The sequence below is a fragment of the Cygnus olor genome, chromosome 3 (genome assembly GCF_009769625.2).
Source record: "Cygnus olor isolate bCygOlo1 chromosome 3, bCygOlo1.pri.v2, whole genome shotgun sequence".
Classification (NCBI taxonomy): Eukaryota; Metazoa; Chordata; class Aves; order Anseriformes; family Anatidae; genus Cygnus; species Cygnus olor.
The window spans coordinates 118,907,281-118,927,838 of NC_049171.1; the positions used below are offsets into that span (position 1 = coordinate 118,907,281).

Here is a 20,558-nt window from a genome sequence, read left to right on the forward strand (position 1 = left end):
TCAGGAAGAACTTATGTTGTGTTGCTGTTGTAGGTTGGTTCCTATGCTTGGAAAGTCATTGCAGCATTAGATGCTTTAAAGGGAGTTAAAAGCATGAACAAGTGGAGGCCATTAGGAGTGTTGTGGTCCCGCTGTCCTTATACTTGAATACATATTTTATTTCTGCCAAATATTGGAAAAAGCAAAAGTTGTGTCATGGAACTTTGAGTGTTAATATCGTATTAGGTATGTTTTTTAAAATTATACAATCAAAACAGTGATTTCATTACTTAGAGAGGATTTTTTATTCTGTTTAAAAAGAGTTAATCATGCCTTCCATCAGCTACAAGTGACAGTTTGTTAGTATGGCATTTATTTTCCTTGTGCTTGTCTAGACCAAATTTATTTTCAACAATTGTAATGGTTCAGACCAAGGAAATAGATGCCAGTGCTGGAGTGGTTGCAGGGTAGTGGTACTGAGATAGTTGATTCTTTAAATCAGGATTAACTTTATTAGTACATAATACATTGGAAAGGGGAAAACTAACTTTGTACGTTCCCTGTATGTTTTTTGTTGTTGACTTTTTGGATGTTTTAGTATACATGAAAATTGCAGATTCCTTTTGGTGTCTGATTAGGTCTGAAGAGCTCTTCCTTTACTGGAGGTGCTACAAGGCATGTGCTTTTCTTTGTTTGTTTTCTGTTTTTTGTTCTTTTTTTTTTTTTTAATTAAGGGTAGTTCCAATCTTTGAATATTAGCTCCTAACTTGAGAGAATGTCTCTCATTTCCTGTTCAAATTTAAGTCCAGTCCTTCAGAAGTGTTCAGTTACCTACCTTCTGCTAGGATCAGTCAGTATCCGATACGTGAATAGAAATCCATCTGTCTTTCTAAATCCGAGCCTTCATTCTTGTATTCTTTGATACAGAAAGGAGTTACGCTTTTTGGGAAGAAATCAGGAGCCAGATCACTGTAATGGGGTCTGACATAGCAGAGAAATGGAGGAGCACACCGAGAGTGCTTTATGCCTTTACTATACTTCTATATCAAAATGCTTCTAATATTACAAAATACCCAGGTACTTGAATAATGTTTGTTGTGTATGCTACTAAAACCAGTATAGTTCCACAAATTAGTCACCTGTTGCATGTCTGGGTGCAATCGCAGTAAAATAATACTTAGTTGTCCTGGAGATGCTTTCCCAGAACCTGACTAACAAGGTCTTATTTTTTTGGTCTTAATACTATTCTCTTTACATATATGCTCCTCTGATCCAAGAAGATGAAGCTGTTCTTAAAAAAAATCTCATTTTCTGAGTATTCTTTGTTTTCATTTCTGATAGGTCTTGTTCTCTGATAGTTGTTAACTGAGTTCCAATAGGATCGTGTGAGAAATGCATGAGTTTTATGAAAGTCTTGTACAAACTGTGGTTCCCAAACTGACAAGGGTCTTACTAGTTCCTTTGAATAAAAGTACACAGCTGCAAGTAATTAGAGGATTGGGACTTTTATTACATTTAGCACCACAATTAATATTTGGTTATGTAATGAAGACTTGGAAGTGTGCTTTAGTTTCAATGGCTTTATTTTACTGTACTTTGTATTGGTGGAAATGGATGTTTCAAAGCAGCTATTGGACAACTACCATATGCAGAATGGGTAATGTGTAGAACCAAACTCTGGATCTGAGTTGATTTGATTCACTGCCTGGAGAACCTGTCTGCTTTCTTCTCCATGTTCCATTCATAGCTGTCTCGATTGAATATATATATTAATTGATACTACCTATATTAGTCATTGCATCAAAAAATGCTGAAAACTACATCAAAGGATGAAGCGTTTTATTTTTCTCCTGTTTTCCTCCATTTTACTGTTCAGCCCCTGTTTTTCAGTGACTGGATCCCCATGCAGGCTTTCCACACCCATCGAATTTTCCAGGTGGACTGACAGTTTTCTTCCACTGCTCTGGTGGTGTGTGCCTTGAATGTGTAGACTGCTTCATTGACTCCTTTTCTGAGCTCTCAGTCTTTAGTTGTGTATTTTTTTTTCCTAACAGTTGAGCTTGCCAGCCCATAGCTCTGGCTTGCCTATATCTTTTGCTGAGAACTGGCCTCCATCTCTAGTGCTTCAGCCAGCTGCCTGGCTCTGTGAAAGAGTGCAGGAACGTGCACTTCAAGCCAATTAACTCTTTCTTGTGAAGACCAAAGAGGAAGAGGCAGCTTCAGCAGGCTCTGGCTGGGCAGGGAGGTGGAAAAACATTTTAGGGAAAATTAAATTGGTGAGTTTGGCAGCAAAAATACAAGCATACGATATTTTAGAAAAATGTTAAATACTAGGAAGTCTGTACCGTTCTTGCTTTCTTGAAGTGAATGGGTTTGATTCACGTTTTGAGACTTGCTCTGTCAGGCTTCCACAGATGCAGATAGATGTCACTGGCAATTGAGAGAGCTTTTGCTCTTAAAAGTGGCTCTTGGTAGGCTTCTAAGTAGGGCTCAAAATATTTCGTAAGGAAATCAGGATTTATAACACTCAGGGCTTTTGTAAAGAAGCAAATTTAGTAAATGCTCTGACAGAATGTACACCGTGGTTAAGATTGTTGGAATTGAAGCCTTTAGATTACTGAAAAATGGAAGGTTTTTGTAGTGTAATGATGGTTAATTTTAGACTTGAATACCTGCCAGCAGTGAGCTTTGAATTGTGCGAATGAAGTGAACGTGGGCTGATACCTGGGCTTCTGTGGTGCCTGGGCTTTTGATAGGTAAAGGGGAGAAAAAGTATGGATCGGATGTGGAATGCTTTAAGTGTTTGGCCTTTGATAGTGTCTCTGTTTTACAGGTTCTTAATTTGTTTGTATCCTTTTCCACAGTTCATGTCCACTTTCCTTCATCCTGTCTCCTCCAATTTATTTTTGTGCAGTGGTTTGCTCTTGTTACTTGCAGTATTTTGAAGATTAGGAAGCAATTGGTCTAATCTTCATCTGCACGTGTGTTTCTGCTTCTCTGCTCCCTTCCTCATGGGTTGTCTTCAGTGCTGTTCTTTGATTATGGTTCCTTACTTCTTTTTGTGTTGGACTTCTTACCGCATCCTTAGCCTCGCCAGTAGCTGAGGCCGGGGTATAAAAGCTGAGTCTGTCCATGTGTTTTGTAAATAGCATTCTCACTTGAAACATCTAGGATCAGAATAACTTGTTTCAGCATTGAAAATGTTCTGGCAGTGAAACAGCTTATATTCACTATGGCTTTCCAGTTGTACTTTCAGAGTACTTTTCATTTCACTCATGTTCTTCATGCTGTTTCAAAGCACTGTACAAAAATAATGTTACTAAGTTAGTAAGAGCTTTCTGGGTGTATATTTTATCTCATTTATTGCCTGGAAAGGTAAGTAAGAGTATACTGACACACTGTCTCCTTATGTAACATAGTTCAGTTAAAGCTGTTTTGTGAAGGCTTCCGGGCAGAGATGCCGAGCGAGCTAACGGAGGAGGTGCAGGCACGGAGCGCAGTGTGGCACTGCTGGATAGAACTGTCCTTGCACCAGGCAAAGTTGGCTTTAGCTCAAAGTCACAGGATCATGCAGAGAATTGCGTTTGTGCCAGAGGAAGGCATCTTCATGTTCTCACTGGCAGCAGTACTGCATGTATTTCAGTGGTTCTGGGTTGTTGGCCAGGTGGCTCATGAAGGCATTGTTCACCTGTAGCAGCAGCCAACACCGGGCTGTGTGAACTTCCAGCTGTAGCTGCCTGAAGTATTTCTGGTTGCTGGGCTGACTTTGCTTTTTACCTCTTCTTTGCTGCCACTGTTGTTGCTCCCTGTGTTGTAAGGAAAGGCAATACACAGCTTGTTTTGCTCTAGTTTTTTGTGCCAGAAAGTTCAGTTTGCCCAGGTTGCCACGACACATTGAGCTGCCCTACGGTGTTGCTGCATTTGATGGTAGTATAGCAGCAATAAATCCCAAAGTTTTAGGTTAGCTAGAAGTGTCTTACCTGGGCTGATCAGCTGCTGTCTTTCCCTGGCAAGGCTACGTTGCTTCTGGTTCCATGGCTTGTTTGGGATCTGTGCACCGCAAGCCCTTGAGGAGTATCTCTGTGCTCTGATCTTTCTTTTGAAAACTAATCTAGCTAACTGACAAATTGGTTGCTAAATCAAGCACATCCTAATCCTATGCTAAATTTGAGAAGCTTACTTCTAGACTTTCCTCATTTGTTTCTTCTCTTAGGAAGAGTTTTTTTTTTAGCTTTGTGTTCTTTCATATGTTCCTCTTACATTTTGTTTCCTGCTCTTTTTTTCCTAAACTAAGTACAAGTTTTTTGCCTGCTCTGTCTTTCATACTGTACCACTTTTCCCTATGTAGTAATTATTTAGGGATCAAGACATTTTTTAAAACGCTGCTTTGTTAGAGCACATGACTTCAGTGGTCAGAGATTATTCAGTAATAGCTATGTGGAAGCCTCTGTTTGTTTGTTTTAAAGAGTCCTATATTTATACCTTAAGATGCTGCAAAGAGGCATGGCCTGAATTTGCATGCCGCTTAGGCAGTTGTTACTAAGCAGTGTTTACAAAATGCTCCCCCTTTGTTTCATTGGAGTAATTGGTGTTAAGGCATTGAATGGAAAGCAAGGCTACTGCTTGACCTAAACTCTGTTAGTCTGCTTTCCCATTGGCTCTGAAGAAAAAGCAGAAATTTTCTGATGTATTTCTGGATTGGGAAATAGCAAGGGATGAACCCATAAGCAGCTTGTATTGTTTCTTGCTCTTCACTGAATCTCTGAATCTGTGTTGTGCATTTGGATGTGCTCAAAAATGTGCCTCCTTTTCTATAGTACTGGGGGACAGAGTCCACTTAGGTTTCTTACAGAATCTTATTGTATTTTAAGCTGCAGGGAGAAATTTGCTCTAGTTTTTGTTTGTGCGGTATCTTTGTTTTTCTTAAGTGAACCCTTAAGCAAAAAATGTCTGGTGTAATTTCCTGGTAGCTTGGGAAGATACTTGCTGTATATTTAGAGTATTGTGTGTGCCAGATAAAAATAAAATACACATGCTAGCTGATGTGTGATAAAAATGTAGACAAATGTTATACTTAGTGCTGATTTGCTTCTTAGCAAGGATATTAATATTCATATGTTAAGATGAAAAGAATGCACCTCTTTTACAGGCCCTTATATGTATGCTGAACTTGTAGATTTGGGTGGGTTAACAGGGGTAAGGTCCTTGGCGTACCGCTCTATTTGTATCTAAATTGGTAGGGGGGTTGTACATTTATTGATGTGCACAGAAAATTTGCAGCACGTTTCAGTTAGTCAGCTGAAGCAATGAGATTGCTGACATGGACAAAATCTTTACAGCAAATGTAACTTATTTCTTTGGAAATCCCCTTATATCCAAGAGCCTTGTGTACAAATTCATCTCGGAATGTTCTGTACAAAGGGCTCAGGTGTATCAGTTGTCAGCCTGAAAGTCTGTGGGAAGAGGTGAAGATCTTGTATTGCTTGGAAATAGTCATTCCATATTTTTTTGAGAGGAGAATAGGAGAAAACAAATTTCCTATGTTCCAATTTCTTTGGCAGAATGTGGAATCGCACTTTGTTCTTTTTTACTTAAATCTGGATAATCTAGATGCATACATTGGTTGGTTTTAGTAGGGTAAACATTTAATCCAAAGTTTTGCAGAAGATCTGGGCCAAGATTCTTCTTCAGGATAGGTATGTTTGGATGTTAATCCAAAATAGAGTTGTTTATGCCAGGTAAAGGTCTACATTCTTCACAGATATATATTTAATTGTTAATACTTTACTTATGAAAGGTTTATTATACTTTGTAATAATAAAGGGAATTCTAGAACCAAGTCATGTTGTTATAAGTGGAAGTATTAAACTGAATTTTGTGTGGCACTATTTTTACAATTTACAAACTTTTTAGTCACTAAGACTGCAGTATTCAGGTAGCTTTGGTGTCAGCTCACTAGACTGATCTCCCGTAAGCATGTCTTGCGTTTGTTAAATACTCAGGGTGCTGAGATGTTTGCCTATGGTCAGGCTATTTTGAATTTGAAGTACTGAATAATTGTTTTGAGAATTTATAGCTTCAGCAAAATTCAAAGTAAAATGAGCATTTTTCTAAGTCTTCCAAAGGAGAAATTACTGTTGATAATGATGTTGTTATCAAATAAAGCAAGGTATATACTACTGTGGTGTTGGAAGTTGGTTAGGGTAGAAGAGAAAAGCTACTATATACAAATTTTAATACACACAAATCTCCTAAGAGTTTTTTTAGCTCAGATAAAGAAGAAAAGGATAAGTGTGTATTGTTTATGAATCCTACCTAAGATATTTTCTCTTACAGTAATATTTTAAATTGTAGAAAGTCTGTTAGGTCCACAAAGATCCTTTGCTACAAGCACGAAGTGTTTTTTGCTTTCCTTTCCAAGGTAGGTTGTAAAAATATTTTCTCACTTTAATGTCCTCTGACGATTGGTATCAAGTCATGCTGCATCTTGTGATCCAGATCTGTGAGCGCATGCTTATGCACAGCTAATCTTGATGCTGTCATTGGGTTATTGTGGGTGTGAACATTGGCAGTGTTTTAATGGTCAGTTACGTTGAGATTTTAATCACAAAGTCAAATAGTTTGGTTATTCTGTTCATTTGTATCAGATTGAACAGATCTTAAAGTTTAAACTCATTTGAGAGGAAGTAAAAATTGTTGACCTGTAGAGGGCAAAAAATACACAGTGCTCAAAAGCAGAAAGCAAGACTTGACTCTTCATTATTCTCAGATATTTGTTTCACAGGTGTGTCCATCTTCATCCTTGCTACTTCTTAGAGGTCTGTCAGCTCTTGCTGCCTGTGCTGCCTTTTTGGTTTAGTTTAGTTTGGAAAGTAGTTCGGTGCAAGTACTAGAGCAGTCTAGTAAAACCATAGTCACATTGTTTTTTGTAAGATGAAGCTAGGGAAAAGTTGTATGGTTTACTACTTTTTCAAACAATATTTGCTTATGTTCCTGTTCTGAATCCCAGGCGTTTGATAAAGGATTTAGCTCAGTATTTGTCAGTGGCTCGTAAGCAGTAGTTTTCAGCTGCGGCTTGCATGTGTGTGAAGGCCAGTGAACTAACTTCTAAAGATCATGGAAAAGAAAAACTTTTGTCATTATGATATAAGCTGCTCTAGAGGATTTGACAGCTCTTGTATTTCAGAAAAAGTGTCTGCAAATGTAGGTGGAAACGTGAGTGTTACTCTGTTTGCATAGGAACATATTTTTAGTTTTAGGTAGCTTTTTGCCATTTTTTTTTTTTTAATGTTTCTCCCAGATTTGTTTGTTTCTTGTAGACTGGTGGGCAGTCAGCAATGGGAAGGTAAATGGTGAGTTGTTGGCAAACTGCTTTGGCAGGAATTTAGAGGTAGAGACAGACCTGTGGATTTTCTGTTTCTTTCTTAAGGTAACCTCTGACCGTGAGGCCTGTGGTTGTTGGCTGTCTTGTTCTCACCTGATTGCTCAAAGAATGTTTTGTCTGTCAAGTTTTTTCTATTTAATACCTAGGAGTGCTTCTTTTATGTGACAATATTAAGTCTTCTGGGATGCTCTGAACTGTGGAGATTTTCCTTTCCATCAGTGCAATGTTTTAACGTGGAGGAAGCCAGCTTACCTTTTGCTGGCTGAGGAGCACAGGCAGGCGGGTAGGTCCCAATCTGCTCTGTGATGCCATTGATTACTGTGGGGTGCTCACCATGCTAATTGGGTGCAGTGAGTAGTGATGCACTGTTCTGTATTGTTGGCCGAAAGCTGCTTTTTTTCTTTTTTTAAACATAGTACATTTCAGTGTGGTAAGAAAAGAGTATATCTTAATGGTCAAGTTGAAACAACAGTACTAAAGTTGTTTTGTACTCTGTGATGATAAAGACAGCTGTTGCTCTGTAAGATAAGAAATGATTTGGGGGAGATGTTAATTCAGCTATGCGAGTGTGTGCTTAGTAAGTGAAAGGTGAACTGTTTATTTCCTCTCTTTTTCACCTCCACCTTGATCACCCACATGCCTTTCTTATTAATGAAAAGGGCAAGGATACAAAAAAACGTTTTACATAAGACTTGCATAAATCCACTTGCTTTCTTTTTTTTTCCATGAGTGACTTTTTCAAGCACTCCAAATAGCAGAACAGACATTGATTGAGTGGGAGTCTACTTAATATTTTTTTCCGCAAAAGCTTGACTTTTGTCACTGAGTTGAAGAATGTTAACTAATGTAAATATCTTTTATACTCATCCCCAGGTACACAGTGATACTGCTTTGGCTTAAGGTTTGTTTTTCTTACCTGTTCCTTCAGTAAACGACCAAAATATTACAGAGGGCTAGCCATCCTTTCTTCCTCTGAGTTTAACTTGCTGTGTAGCTGAGTAGATGCCCTCTTTCCCCATCTTATCTTAGTGTCTTTAGCTGTTCTTCTGGTCTTTCTTAACTGTTTCTCGATGAAGACTGAAGACAGTTCAGAATGATATCACATTGTCTTGATGTGACATTGTCTTAATGAAGACAGTATGGAGTGACTGTTGCCACAGAAGTGTGGTGCATCTTCTATTGACTTGTAAACCTGGCAATATCCAGATGCGAGGGGATGCCTCTTCATGCAAATAAAACCGCTACTCACGGCTCCTCTGCTGTGAGCACCAGCCAGAGCATAGGCACCGTGCAGCTACCTGCGAGTATTCAGAGCCTGGTTGGGTGCTGCAGAGCGAAGGCTGCAGGCAGGGAAGCTGGCCGCCTAGGCTCAATACTTCCTGTGTATGTTCTTGGCAGAATTGTTCCCCGTGATCCCCCCCACCAGCCAACTGATTTGTTGTAGACCGCTTGGTTGTGTTTTTTGAAGTAAGCAAGCATAGGGGCTTCAGCCTCCTAATAGTTTATGGTGTTGGACATGTGCCTAGGAAATGGGGTTTGTGCAAGGGCCAAAAGGCTTTTGATGTTAGACCTACGTCATAAAACTCAAGTTAGCATGAGGCAAAAAAGCTTTGACACAGCTGTTGAATTTTTTGGCGTGTATGGTCAGACTTTGCTAAGTGCAGAGTTAGCAAAGCATCCTTAAACTGAGATACGCGCCTTATTTTGTGGTAAAGGGTATCTCAGCATTTGTAATGATCTTTAGATGTTGGAGCAGGTGTTCTGGGAGCTGTATGAAAATGTGACTGTGCACTGATTGCTGCTTGAGAAGTGTTGTCTCAAGGTAGAAATGCAGGTGCTTTACAAGAGGTGGGTTGTCATAAACGCCCGCTAAAAAGGCAAAGGAGAGTGGTTAGTATAAATCACAACATGTGCTCGCCTATTGCAAATTAGGACATAAGTGCACAAAGATCCAGTGCCTAAGCAGGATTCAAAAGTGGACACCTGAGCAACTCCAGAGTGTATGTACCCTGGCTCTTCAGCCAGTTGCACTGTGGCTTTCCGGTTTTCGTAGTCACATCTGCACTGTCACTAGTATCAATACATTGCAGCCTCAGCATATGCATGACTTCCATAATGCTCTCCAACAGGTAGGAAGATATTATTTATTTTTATCTATTTTTCAAGTAAGAGGGTGTCTGAGTTATGGCACAGGCTGAGGCATGAATTACTATTCGGTGAAGTACTCTGTATCAACCATGTTTGTTTGTTATTTCCATGAATATAGAAATCCTGCTGAACATGTGTCAGAGCTATAGAAAAGGAATTAGTTTTTTTTTTTTTCTTAATCTTTTAGTTAGGCTTAGCCTGGAAATTCTCTTTAGCAGCAAAAATTGATCATACTGATGGATGCAGAAGTTTGAAGTATGCCATCTTGTACCAATGTTTCTAGAAGGTGCCTGGTCAAACGTTTCAGATACCGACTGAATAATGTGCTTCTGAATCTGCCCCATTCTTTGGTACTGTGGCTGTTGTGGACCGACTGTTTGACTATAACCATTTTAAAGACTGGTCAGACTGTACATTGAAGGCCAGCGCTCCTTTTGTTCTATGCAGAGGTGTTTCTGATAACTTCATCAACTTGTACTGATTTGTCTGGTGCTGCTTATAACAAATTTGAGATTATCTATTATTCTCCAGTGAAGGCCTAGGTTTTACTTTAACTTTCACCATAAAAGGTCACTGCTGGATGAAATTCCTTTGTAATACGCTGTACATGTTTACTATTTTCTTGCTGATAGCAGTCCTGCTTTATTATTTGAAAGCTATCCAAAACAATATATCAATAATCACTGAAATATTTGGCACAGAGCAAAAGCAAGCCTCATTATCCTAACTAAAGGGACTTTGCCAACAATATAACTTTATTAGGCAAGCAACATTTATGTGTAAAAGTGAATACTGGGCTACTTTCTGTACCCTGGAACTTGGATAGAGTAGCAGTCAATATTTACTACCCTTCGATCTGTACACTTGTGTAGAATATTTTCCAAAGTGCTTGTTTCAGCGTTTCGCTGTATGTAACAAATATATTCAATGATATATTTAAAGTTAGGGTCCATTATAATACTAGACATAATGATTAGGTACTGTCAAGGAACAGATGGCAAGAGAGGACACAACTGGTTTGCAGTCTGCATAGATTTAAGCACGAAGCCATTAAGCTATCACATTCCCATTTCTGATAGATTTTGGTCAATGAAAAATTAAAGACACACAATCCCTGATTATACGAGGTCTCAATCTGTAATTCATGGCACTGGTAATGCTTCAAAATCACCGAAGTTTTCTCTGTATTCAGTGGTTTCCAACTGATGTGATACTGGGATAGATGCTCTTGTCTGTTTTTACTGCTATTGAAATTAATGTATCTTGTCATAAGTAGGTTGCTCTTAAATGTAAAATTGCTTAAGGGTATCTTTTACTGCTCTGCTTCCTATTGACTTCTAGACAGATTTGCCCTATTTTGCTAGGCTATTTGCCACTGAAGTAGTTCAGTATCTCCACCTAATAAAAGGAGCAATTCAGAGTTCCAGGCATGTCCTGCCGTAAAAATATGTACAGTGTAACTAGCACAGTAGCCACAAGAATCTTACGTTCTTAAAAAACAAAACAAAACAAAAATCAAACAAACAAAAAAACAAGTTTTTTAAAACTATCTTTTACAAAGGTCAATTTTAGAACTGATTTATTTTCAAAATTATGTCCTTGCATATTGTTGTATTCCCAACAGCATGTCTTATCATATTTCAGTGGTATTGGACCAAATGTATTCTAATAAGCACAATTACTCAGTATTAATGAAGATTTAGTTGTTATAGTTTTTTCTTTAGTAATAGCAATTATTAAACACTGATATAATTAACTTACTGAAATTGTAATAAATTAGTTGCAACAAGCTGTAAACAAATTTGAAAATGGATGCTTTTGAAAGCAATACAAATTCAGAGATTTATGTTTAGAATTTTATCTCTCTGAAAAAATATTTGTACGTTCTATTACTATTTCTCATTAGTTATTTCAAAATGCTAGTAGGAACATTACGTATCTATTTCTGGCTTGTAGCAATCTGACAAGGAACCATTATACCAGCAATATATAATGGAAAACATAACAGCTAATATCATGCTATGTTACTTCTGCTTTGAGAGGAAAAAGTTAAGGAGTTAGTACTTTAAGTGCCTTTCTGAGAAGATGGACTGTATTGACTAAATTAAGATTATCTAAAATGCTGTTGTGTGGATCAGGGAGACTACTGAGTTTTAAAGTTGGAGGCTTTGAGAGAATGAGTCCTGGTTATCAGTGTTGGGAAGGGAGTTGGGTTTGATTTTTAAATAATGGAGTTCCTGCTGAAGGACCTCATCACAGTTCTTTTAGTAATGGTGTTCAGTGCAAAAAGTGAACTGTCAAGCCTATTCTTGGCTCTTTAATATATTTTGAAGTCCAAAATTGACAGTTCAAGCAGAATCTGAAAGATGAAAGTCAGTGATTGAAAGTGAGGGAACATTGGTAAATTTAAATGCTGAAGGATTCTCCTCTTACTAAGCAGCCTCTGACTTAAATGTCTAAGTTTCAACGTGTAGGTCATTTTAGTAGCGTATTAATAGTAGCCTATTAATATTTCTGTGTTAATGAAGTATAATAATTTAATTACATAGTATAGTTAGAAAGACAAGTAACTGCAATACAGAGGCGAAGTCCCATTTTGACTGTAAGGTGATGAGGACAGGATTTTATTCCAAGTAGAGTTCGAAACAACCTTTTCCAAGTAGCAGTCATACATATTAGTCATTGCTAGCATTTATTGAGTGAGAGTGTCAAAGAACACTTACCTCTGTTGTTTGAAGAATAATGGCCTAATGTGACAATCTTTACAAAACAGTAAAGCAACCAAAGAAATACACTTTGAAACTTCTGCTAGCTAAGTGAGTTGTTGAGGCTATGCGTTTAATTTGAAATGATTGGCAGAGATTAATAGTGGTAGTATTTCAGTGTATTTAAGTAACATAATTTTATCCATCCTCAAAAGCAAGGGATTGATCTTTAGAGCTACTGAAAATGTTCTTTTTACCATAACGTGTTTGAGAGTTTTGCTTAAAAATGTTAAAGAAACCTTGGGTTTGGGGGATTCTGTTGGGACTGGGGCCACAATATTTTGAGAAAACGGAAGATTATTTAAGTAAATTTGTTCGTTGCACCAGGTTGTCCTGAGGTTGACATTTGGACTTTAATTGTTGGTTGTATCCACCAGCAGAGGATCACATACTTGAGCTATGAATTTTCTCCAGCAGTAAAGATACAAGTCCAGAGCACGTGTGGCCCAAGTTTCCCCAGAAAAAATAAAAACAACCTCTCAGTGAACTGTTTCTTGCGATTCATGTCCTACCCCCGAAAGACCACTCCACACACACCCTGAGTTACGTGCTCTCCATTTTAAGAAACAGGAATGAAACATTTTGACCCCAAATGGTACACCTTTTATCAAAAAAGCCAGTAATTTCTGTAAAATGTAAGGCATGTGTCAGCCATTGAGTTGGTCTTGACAGCTGAAGATGTGAATCACATCAGAGAGAGGGAGAGAGGTATATGGGGTAATTTGGTGGAAATAAAGGAATGTCACGTTGCTTTCAGCAGTAGTGTGTGTGAGTTAACTCAAAAAACGTATATATATACATATACCAGCATTAATGCTGACACAAGACTAATGCCACAGAATTTCTGATTATCTTTGTTCATGTTTAATTTGTCAGAGTTGATCCATACACTGTTGGATTTTCAAGGATCAAGATGGAAAAGATGAAAGATAGGAATGATTTCTTGCAGTACTGCTGTCGAGGTGTCAGCTACGGTATTCTAATAATGCTCCAGTTCCATTAGTGTTTGATAGGGCATCACGTGAGAGATGTGAGTTCCTTGTTTCTGTACTGTGAGGAGAAATGCTGGTATTCAGGAGCAAGGTACAGGTATAACAACGCTCTGTAATTCCTGATCTTGCCTATGTTATGACTTCTGGTTTCAAAAATGTATTTTCTTATCATCCAATAAAGCACAAAGCACGTGTGCCATATCTTTGGTGTATTCAAATCCCGGTAGTGAAATATTTTACAATAAAACATGAAGATAGCAGTGTTGACACAGGCGTGGAACTAAGAGCTTGTATCCTAAGAAATCTTGGGCTCTAATTGCTCATGTTTTTCCTACTCCACACAGATATCTTTTGCTGATTGTTTTAAGACAAATGACTTATTTGTCTTAAAAGTGTGTAAAGATTAATGTTTGAATAACATCATACTGGCAGTACTATGCAAATACTAAATTTTTAGCTCTTACAAGATCTGCCTAGAGTTTCTAGTACACCTTTTGAAATGACAAAATCTATAGCCTGAGGTTTTATGTCATGTATGATTTGAATTCGTGCAGTTGCACGCTATTTTTATGTTGGTACTAAAATAACAACTATTAAGATATTCAGGAAACTTTAGTGCCCTTTGTTTTGGATGCTGTAAATAGGAGATTCAGATAAAAATGTACAGCTGTAGAAATGCAGATGAAGATGATGGGAAAGCCTGTAGATAATCCGGTAGTCATTAAGATTAAAGCCCCAAATCGGCCTTTTGGAGGTATCAATGCAGAAGTAGGAGACTTCAGTTGATTTCTGTATGCCATCAGGTCAGCAGGATTTATCCTGGATTTTCTTTTCTGATTTTAACGAATCTGAATGAATTCAGTTTAGAAAGGATTTCAGCTCTGCACATCCACAAAGCATAATCATTTTTAGCTCGTTTAGTTTTTTTACAGCTACAGGTTGACTCAATTAATAAATCCAATGTGACATCTTAGCATAGTTGTGGATAATATATTCTGTAGCATACTTTAATTGTTTATAGCCTTTTATGGAATGTGATGATGAGCATTTACGAATGAAGCAATTACCCCTGTAAAAATCTGTGTCCTAATTTTTGTAGATTCCTATTTGTATATACAAGAAAGTAAATGCTATGCAGACTGCTGTTGTTTTTAAGAATGATTGTGTTGGAGGTGCATTTTAAATGTGATCCAGCTCCTCTTTGCAGCAGTGTTTTAATGTTATTTCCATTCATGCTCACAAATCAGGAAGTTTTGATAGCAATAAACCGAAGAAACAGCAAATATATATACTTTAAATATTATAAACGGCTTAAAAAAAAAAAAAAAAAAAACATTAAAAGGCAAATAAGGTAACTTAAATTTATATGAAAAATATGTAAATTTTGCCTGTAGACGTATTAGTACAAAGAACACATGAAACTACCAATTGAAGTGGTCAGCTGCATTAAAATAAATCATGATACTATCATCTTCAGGGCAGTAGGGGGAATAGCCCTTTTTGAGGGGTTGTTTATACTTACATACTACAGTTGAATTGAGTATCTGTATGGATCCCGTGTGTATCGATGATCTTACAGGCTTAGTCTTTTAGACATGTAGTTCCTTTAAATAAACTACACATCTGTTCTGTATGATGCATAGTCTCTTTTTCTGGTGTACTCTGTACGGCCTTCGGTTTGCATCAGCAGAACCTGGCTTTCAGGCTACAGGTCCTAGGTGTCCTGCCAGGATGATTCACGCAGACCTGTAACCTGCTGCGTTCCATCTCCAAAAGAGCTCTTCAGGACTGCTCTGTGTGAAGGATACACATGTCAGTAGGCACTTCCCGTTTCCCAAATACAGACATACCTGTCTCTGACAATACAGGACACCTAAGGAATGGAGGGCATGCCTGTGATGAGCACCCTTTGCTGCTCAGAACCCAGGTGATCACCTGTGAAAACATACAGAGACCTTCCCTGAAGTGTAACTGTAGAAATTGAAGCATGAGCTCTACTATGCATAGGATAACTACATCACTTGTATTTAAAAAATCTTTAAATTTTTCATTAGTATTCGGTTTTGTTCACTACATTATTCAGATAATTTGTTTTATTGCAAGTTACTCCTCTTTCTGCATTTGATTCCTGAATATAACCCTTCGCCTGTATACATTATTGAATTTTGTTAAATTGCTGTCAGACCACTTTTGCATTTCATCAGGATCATGCTCAATTGTCATAGTGTTCTTTGAAGGTTTTTGGTTTTTTGTTTCTCCCTGTTTTTGCCGATAGCAGTTCTGGTATTCCATTGTCTAAGTCATTAATGACAACGCTGAATAAAACCAGACCCAGCAGACACACGCCCTTGCGGGTGCCTCCGGTTTGACAATGAGAAGTTAGTAGTTTCTTGTTCGAGTGCAGTGTTCCAGCTAACTGCACGTTCATCTTGCAATAATATCATTAAACAATGCAATGATATCATTAAATAACGTAAGTTGCGTTGTGCAACTGTATTGAGTGAGTATCTTTGTGAAAGTTAAGAAACTTCACGTTGGCCATCTCCTAGCAATTCTCTAAGCCTTTTACAGGGTGTTGTGGGGGAGTTGCACTGGTTCTGCATTGTTTTCCTTGACAAATCACAATGACTGTTTGTTACACTCTCTTGTATGTGCTTAACAACATGGTGCGTTGTGAGGTGTTGAAAAAGGGTGACTCATTTGCATTTCCGAAGATCCTCACAACTTTTTGAAAGAAAAAGGGATCAATTTCCTATCTGAAACAGAGATAAACCAGTGTATTTCATATATTTCATATTCCTCATTTTTGAAAAAGTTAAAACTTAATTCTGATTTTGTGCCTTGTGATAGTAAAATAGCATCATAAAGTTTGTTAGTGTGTAGACATTCATTAATGTAGCCAGTCTAAATTCTGCTCTTCATAATTTTCTGCATCATCAATAATGATTACTGATGTCTGTAATGTGTGCTGGAATATTTACATTACAGCTGTGTTCTGCTTTCTGTATTCGTCAGGGATGGGACTGCTTGTAGAGAAGTGCAAAGCTGTGTCTGTCTGGACAAAAAAAAAAATCTCATACATTCTCTTGTAACTGTGATGAGTGCTCCCAATTACACATTACATTATTAGCCTGAACACGTTAGGGTGCTAACCTGACTCGTTTCAGAACATACATTTCAGAACAAACGTTGACTCTGCAGACACTTCCACTATTCCTTCCTTACTTGTATGGACAAAATGGCATGATAACTAAAACAAGAAGTTATGTTCGCACATTAACTATCTCATTTGTTAAATAGAGAGGTTTAAAGATTAATTTTCAGTGTGTTTAATTTTTTATTATTATTTTTTTTTGCAGTAATCCAAAATCTGCTAATCAGAGGATAAATAAAAAAGTCAACAATGATACATCACTAAGGATTCAGAATTTGTCTATTTTGGTGAAGCAAATAAAAACTTACTATCAGGTCAGTAATTGTTTCTTCTAATACCTTTTGCTTATAGTTGTTTCTAAGTATACTTTTTGCAGTTACACCTTTTAAGGTAATAAAAGTAATGTTTTGAAACACCCCCAATGATTTGTTGGTTCGATCTCCTTTGATCTGCTTCTAACAGTGCATCATGGCAGAGCCTGTACTTCCTCATGTGTGCACACATACTGTGTGTTCTTAAAGACTCCACTGTACAATGAGAATTCCCAGCTGATGTTTCCTGCAGTGGCCAGCCACTGGGCATTTTCTACTTCACATCATTCTTTTCTTGGCAGCTACTGCATGTGTGTATAAATGCTGCTGGCTTGTACTCATAGGCTTGTCCATTTCCTAATGGTGGTCATTTTCAAACACATCTTAGTGTTTCGCCTAACAGGTGCAACAGAAAATACAATGGTGACAAGAATGATCTTTATTTGAAAACAAAGCATTCCTTGTGCTTCTTTGGCCTTACATTATCAGTCAGTCCTAGTGCAGCAGTATAATGCACAACTGCTTCCGTTTTGGTAATTTATCTTTGCATGATTCAGGATTTTTAATGTTGCTTCAAACCTTTTAATGTTGCTTCAAACCTTTTAATGTTGCTTCAAAGGACTGCTGGGCATTGTCAAGCGCAGGATTATCTGTGCCCCGTGAGTGTTGGTCCAGCAGTCCTCAGATGTGGTACAGTGTGGATGTAAACAAACAACTGAAATTGGTTATTACACAAATTGAAACATACATTGAAATTTACAACGCAGTTACAGTTGTAATAGAGAGTATTACAATCTACAGGTGTATGTTTTAAATGTACATCTCTGCTTTAAAAAAAGTAAATCAAACAAAAAACAACAACATCAAAACTGCAGGAAAAGAAAAAATTATTACAGTAGTGTTATGTACTTCTGTATATTTAGACTATTTTTTTGTCAGCTGTAGTTTGATTTCACTAATTTTGCAAAAGCAAAATTGACTTAAAGTTTCTGTGCTCTTGATAAAATATATGCATGCACACACACGTGCATGTGAGAAGGAATATATTATATATTATATGAGAAGGAATATGTATTTCAGTACCCTGTATATTTCTACACTATCCCTTCCAGATGAAGCTGTTGCAGAGTTCTTTGTTTCTGTCCCAAATTCATGTTGTTATTACTATATTTTTAATTCAATTATATAGTCTGGTGACAACATTCACTGAGTAGAGTGTTTCTTGAATACACTCTGTAAATCCATTTGGCACAAAAGGTTGTTATTATGGTTGATGTTTTCTTCCGAGATAGAAACTTTTTTTCTCAGATGCTATTTTTATCTCATTCTCTTTCTGATTTATTTTTGAATATATTTTATTTAAGTGCTTGAAGTTACTGTTCATTGTAGCTAGCATTTGGACTTAAAGTACTGCTACTTTTAATATTAAACTCTCAAATTTCAGTTGATTCTGTAACTAATGCATGCAAGGTAAGTTACCATTGAAATCTGGGCACAGAAGGGAGGCAGTGGTGACCAGGAGAACCTGTCAAATTATCCCCTTTTCTTTGTTAGCCTCATCTTCTATTATTACTCAAAACAGCAGGCAGTTCCCGTTAAGTGTGTGTAAATCAAATCATTTGTTCACATTCAATTTATGTGAAACTGAAGCAAAGATTAAATTAAAAAGAACATGTGATAAAGCAGTACCTCTCATCCTGTACTGAGGATAGTTGTCATATCCAATTTCTCCTGTGGTTCATCATTTCCAAATAAGGCTGTAATCAATATGTGTACACAATACTGAAATGATAAAGGAGATTTTACTCTAAGTTGTGTTTTTAGGGATCGCATCTGTCAACCTAGAATATTGTTCTTCAGCTAAAGTTCCTTGGTTTTGAGGGTCAATTCTTCATTAGTTTTAAATGTAAAACGTATAATTAATAATGATGATAATAAATTACACGGTCCCTTAAGATATCTAGTTTATGGCTTTCCAGACTACCTGTCCAGGTATTGTTGGGGTGGCAGTAGGCATTGGTGTGGGCTTCAGCAGGAGTCCCAGTACCTCAAACTCCCATCTGCATATATCCACATAGATCAGTTGTAAAGCTTCCTGGCTCCAAGGTCATGGGGATAATTCCAGAAAGAAGGTTGTTTAGTGCTGGGATTTGTTTGGGATTTGAAGGGTGTGTTGTTTTCGTTTCCTCACAAATTCAGTGCAGCCTGGCAGCTGGTGTTTTCCTGCAGCCTACGCATGGGTTAGCAAGGCAGAGTAGCAGACAGCTTCAGAAAGGGGTCACTATAGGTCCTGTCACCTGCAAAATTATCCAAGGCAGAGAAGCTTGTGCTTAATGGATGCCTTGGAATCAAGTCTGAGAGGCTTCTTGGTGCCTGGAGTACGCCTTGGCAGAGGCGTGAGCCCTCCCTCGTACCTGAGCGCTTCAGGCAGCTGTCTGAACAGGCATCTTGTTTGGTGGATGTTCTGAACGGGATGCCTGAGATCTGACAGTAATGGGAAATAATCACTGTATTGACATATAAGGTTAGTTAATGTCTGGAATATTAGAGTAAGACATCAATGAATATAAGAATTTTAACTTCTAGCATTAAAGCTTTTAAAACTCTTAAAAACTTTTACTGTGAAATTATCTGTGCTGGTTTATTCCATTTGTTTTTATAACATCTGTGGAAAATATCTTGACATAGCAAACACTTCATTGACTTACTGTTAATGTACTTGTCCAAAAACCTACATTGTTAGAACATAACATTCAAAATTAAAATTTCACATAAGGTTATAAAAGATTTTTAGTTCCTGTGTTGTTTTTGTTCTACTCTGTAATTACAATTGCATCTGCTCTTTACAGCTGCTCTGCCTTTTAAAGCATCACAGAGGTAGGTAGGTAATAGCTTTGAATTACTGGAAGTCTGTGGGCTTGTTCTCAGCAACTGATTCAGGAGAACTAAATACCCTTTAAGTTTTGGTGGGGTTGAGGGGTTTAATGCAGTGTACTTCCATGACTGCCATGGGCTCTCTATAAGCCTCAATTGACAGATGATGTACCAGTCTTTAATAAAATAAATTTTTAATTTAATAAAATAAATTTTATGAATTCTAAAAGTTTGTAGAAGTAAGCCAGAATTTGTAAACAGTTTATTTAGTTTATTTTAGTTTTATTTTTGCAGATTAACAAACAGTTAAAAGAGAGAGATGGATTTTGAGATGCACAAGATCCAACTTTTTTCAGGTTTTTAATAGAAGCAGTTATTTCAAAAATAAACACAAACTGAGAGCAACTGCACTGATGAAGTTAACACCGTGTGACAGAAAAGGTGGTAGATGTCTTTGAAACAAGGTAGAGGTATCATTAGTAAGAAGAAAAGTGATAATCTCATTAGTCCACAGAGGACGCATTTTTTGGTTACCCCTTCTTGTACTCTGTTTCATAGTAAAAATAGCTTTATAATAGCATCATGGAATTATTTGACCTACTAGGAAAAAACAAGAAACAGAAAAGCCACAAAACCTGCACTTTTTAAAGTATGTAATTTTCTTTTGTAGTAGCTATAAATATCACAGAATTCCTTATTTTATATGCCTTTTATTGATTTAAACTCCCTGTGGTACACTTCATTTTTTTAATATTTAAAAATGATCTTTATCAAGGTGTCAAAAATACAAGAGTCATGGTTGGTTGCAATTTGTGATATTTGAGTAAGTCAAAGCTATTACAGACACAGACACAGATTTCTAGGTTGGAAGAGACCTCAAGATCATCGAGTCCAACCTCCGACCTAACACTAAGCACTCCACTAAACCATATCGCTAAGCTCTACATCTAA

At 37.3% G+C, this 20,558-nt stretch overlaps 1 protein-coding gene across 1 annotated transcript in view; it reads left to right on the forward strand.

Annotated features, from left to right (window-relative positions):
- CCDC88A (coiled-coil domain containing 88A) overlaps positions 1–20,558 on the forward strand; it is a 79,451-nt gene that overhangs the window by 3,613 nt on the left and 55,280 nt on the right. The window contains 1 exon segment of the mRNA XM_040553027.1: positions 16,628–16,736. Coding sequence (XP_040408961.1) covers positions 16,628–16,736 — 109 coding nt within the window.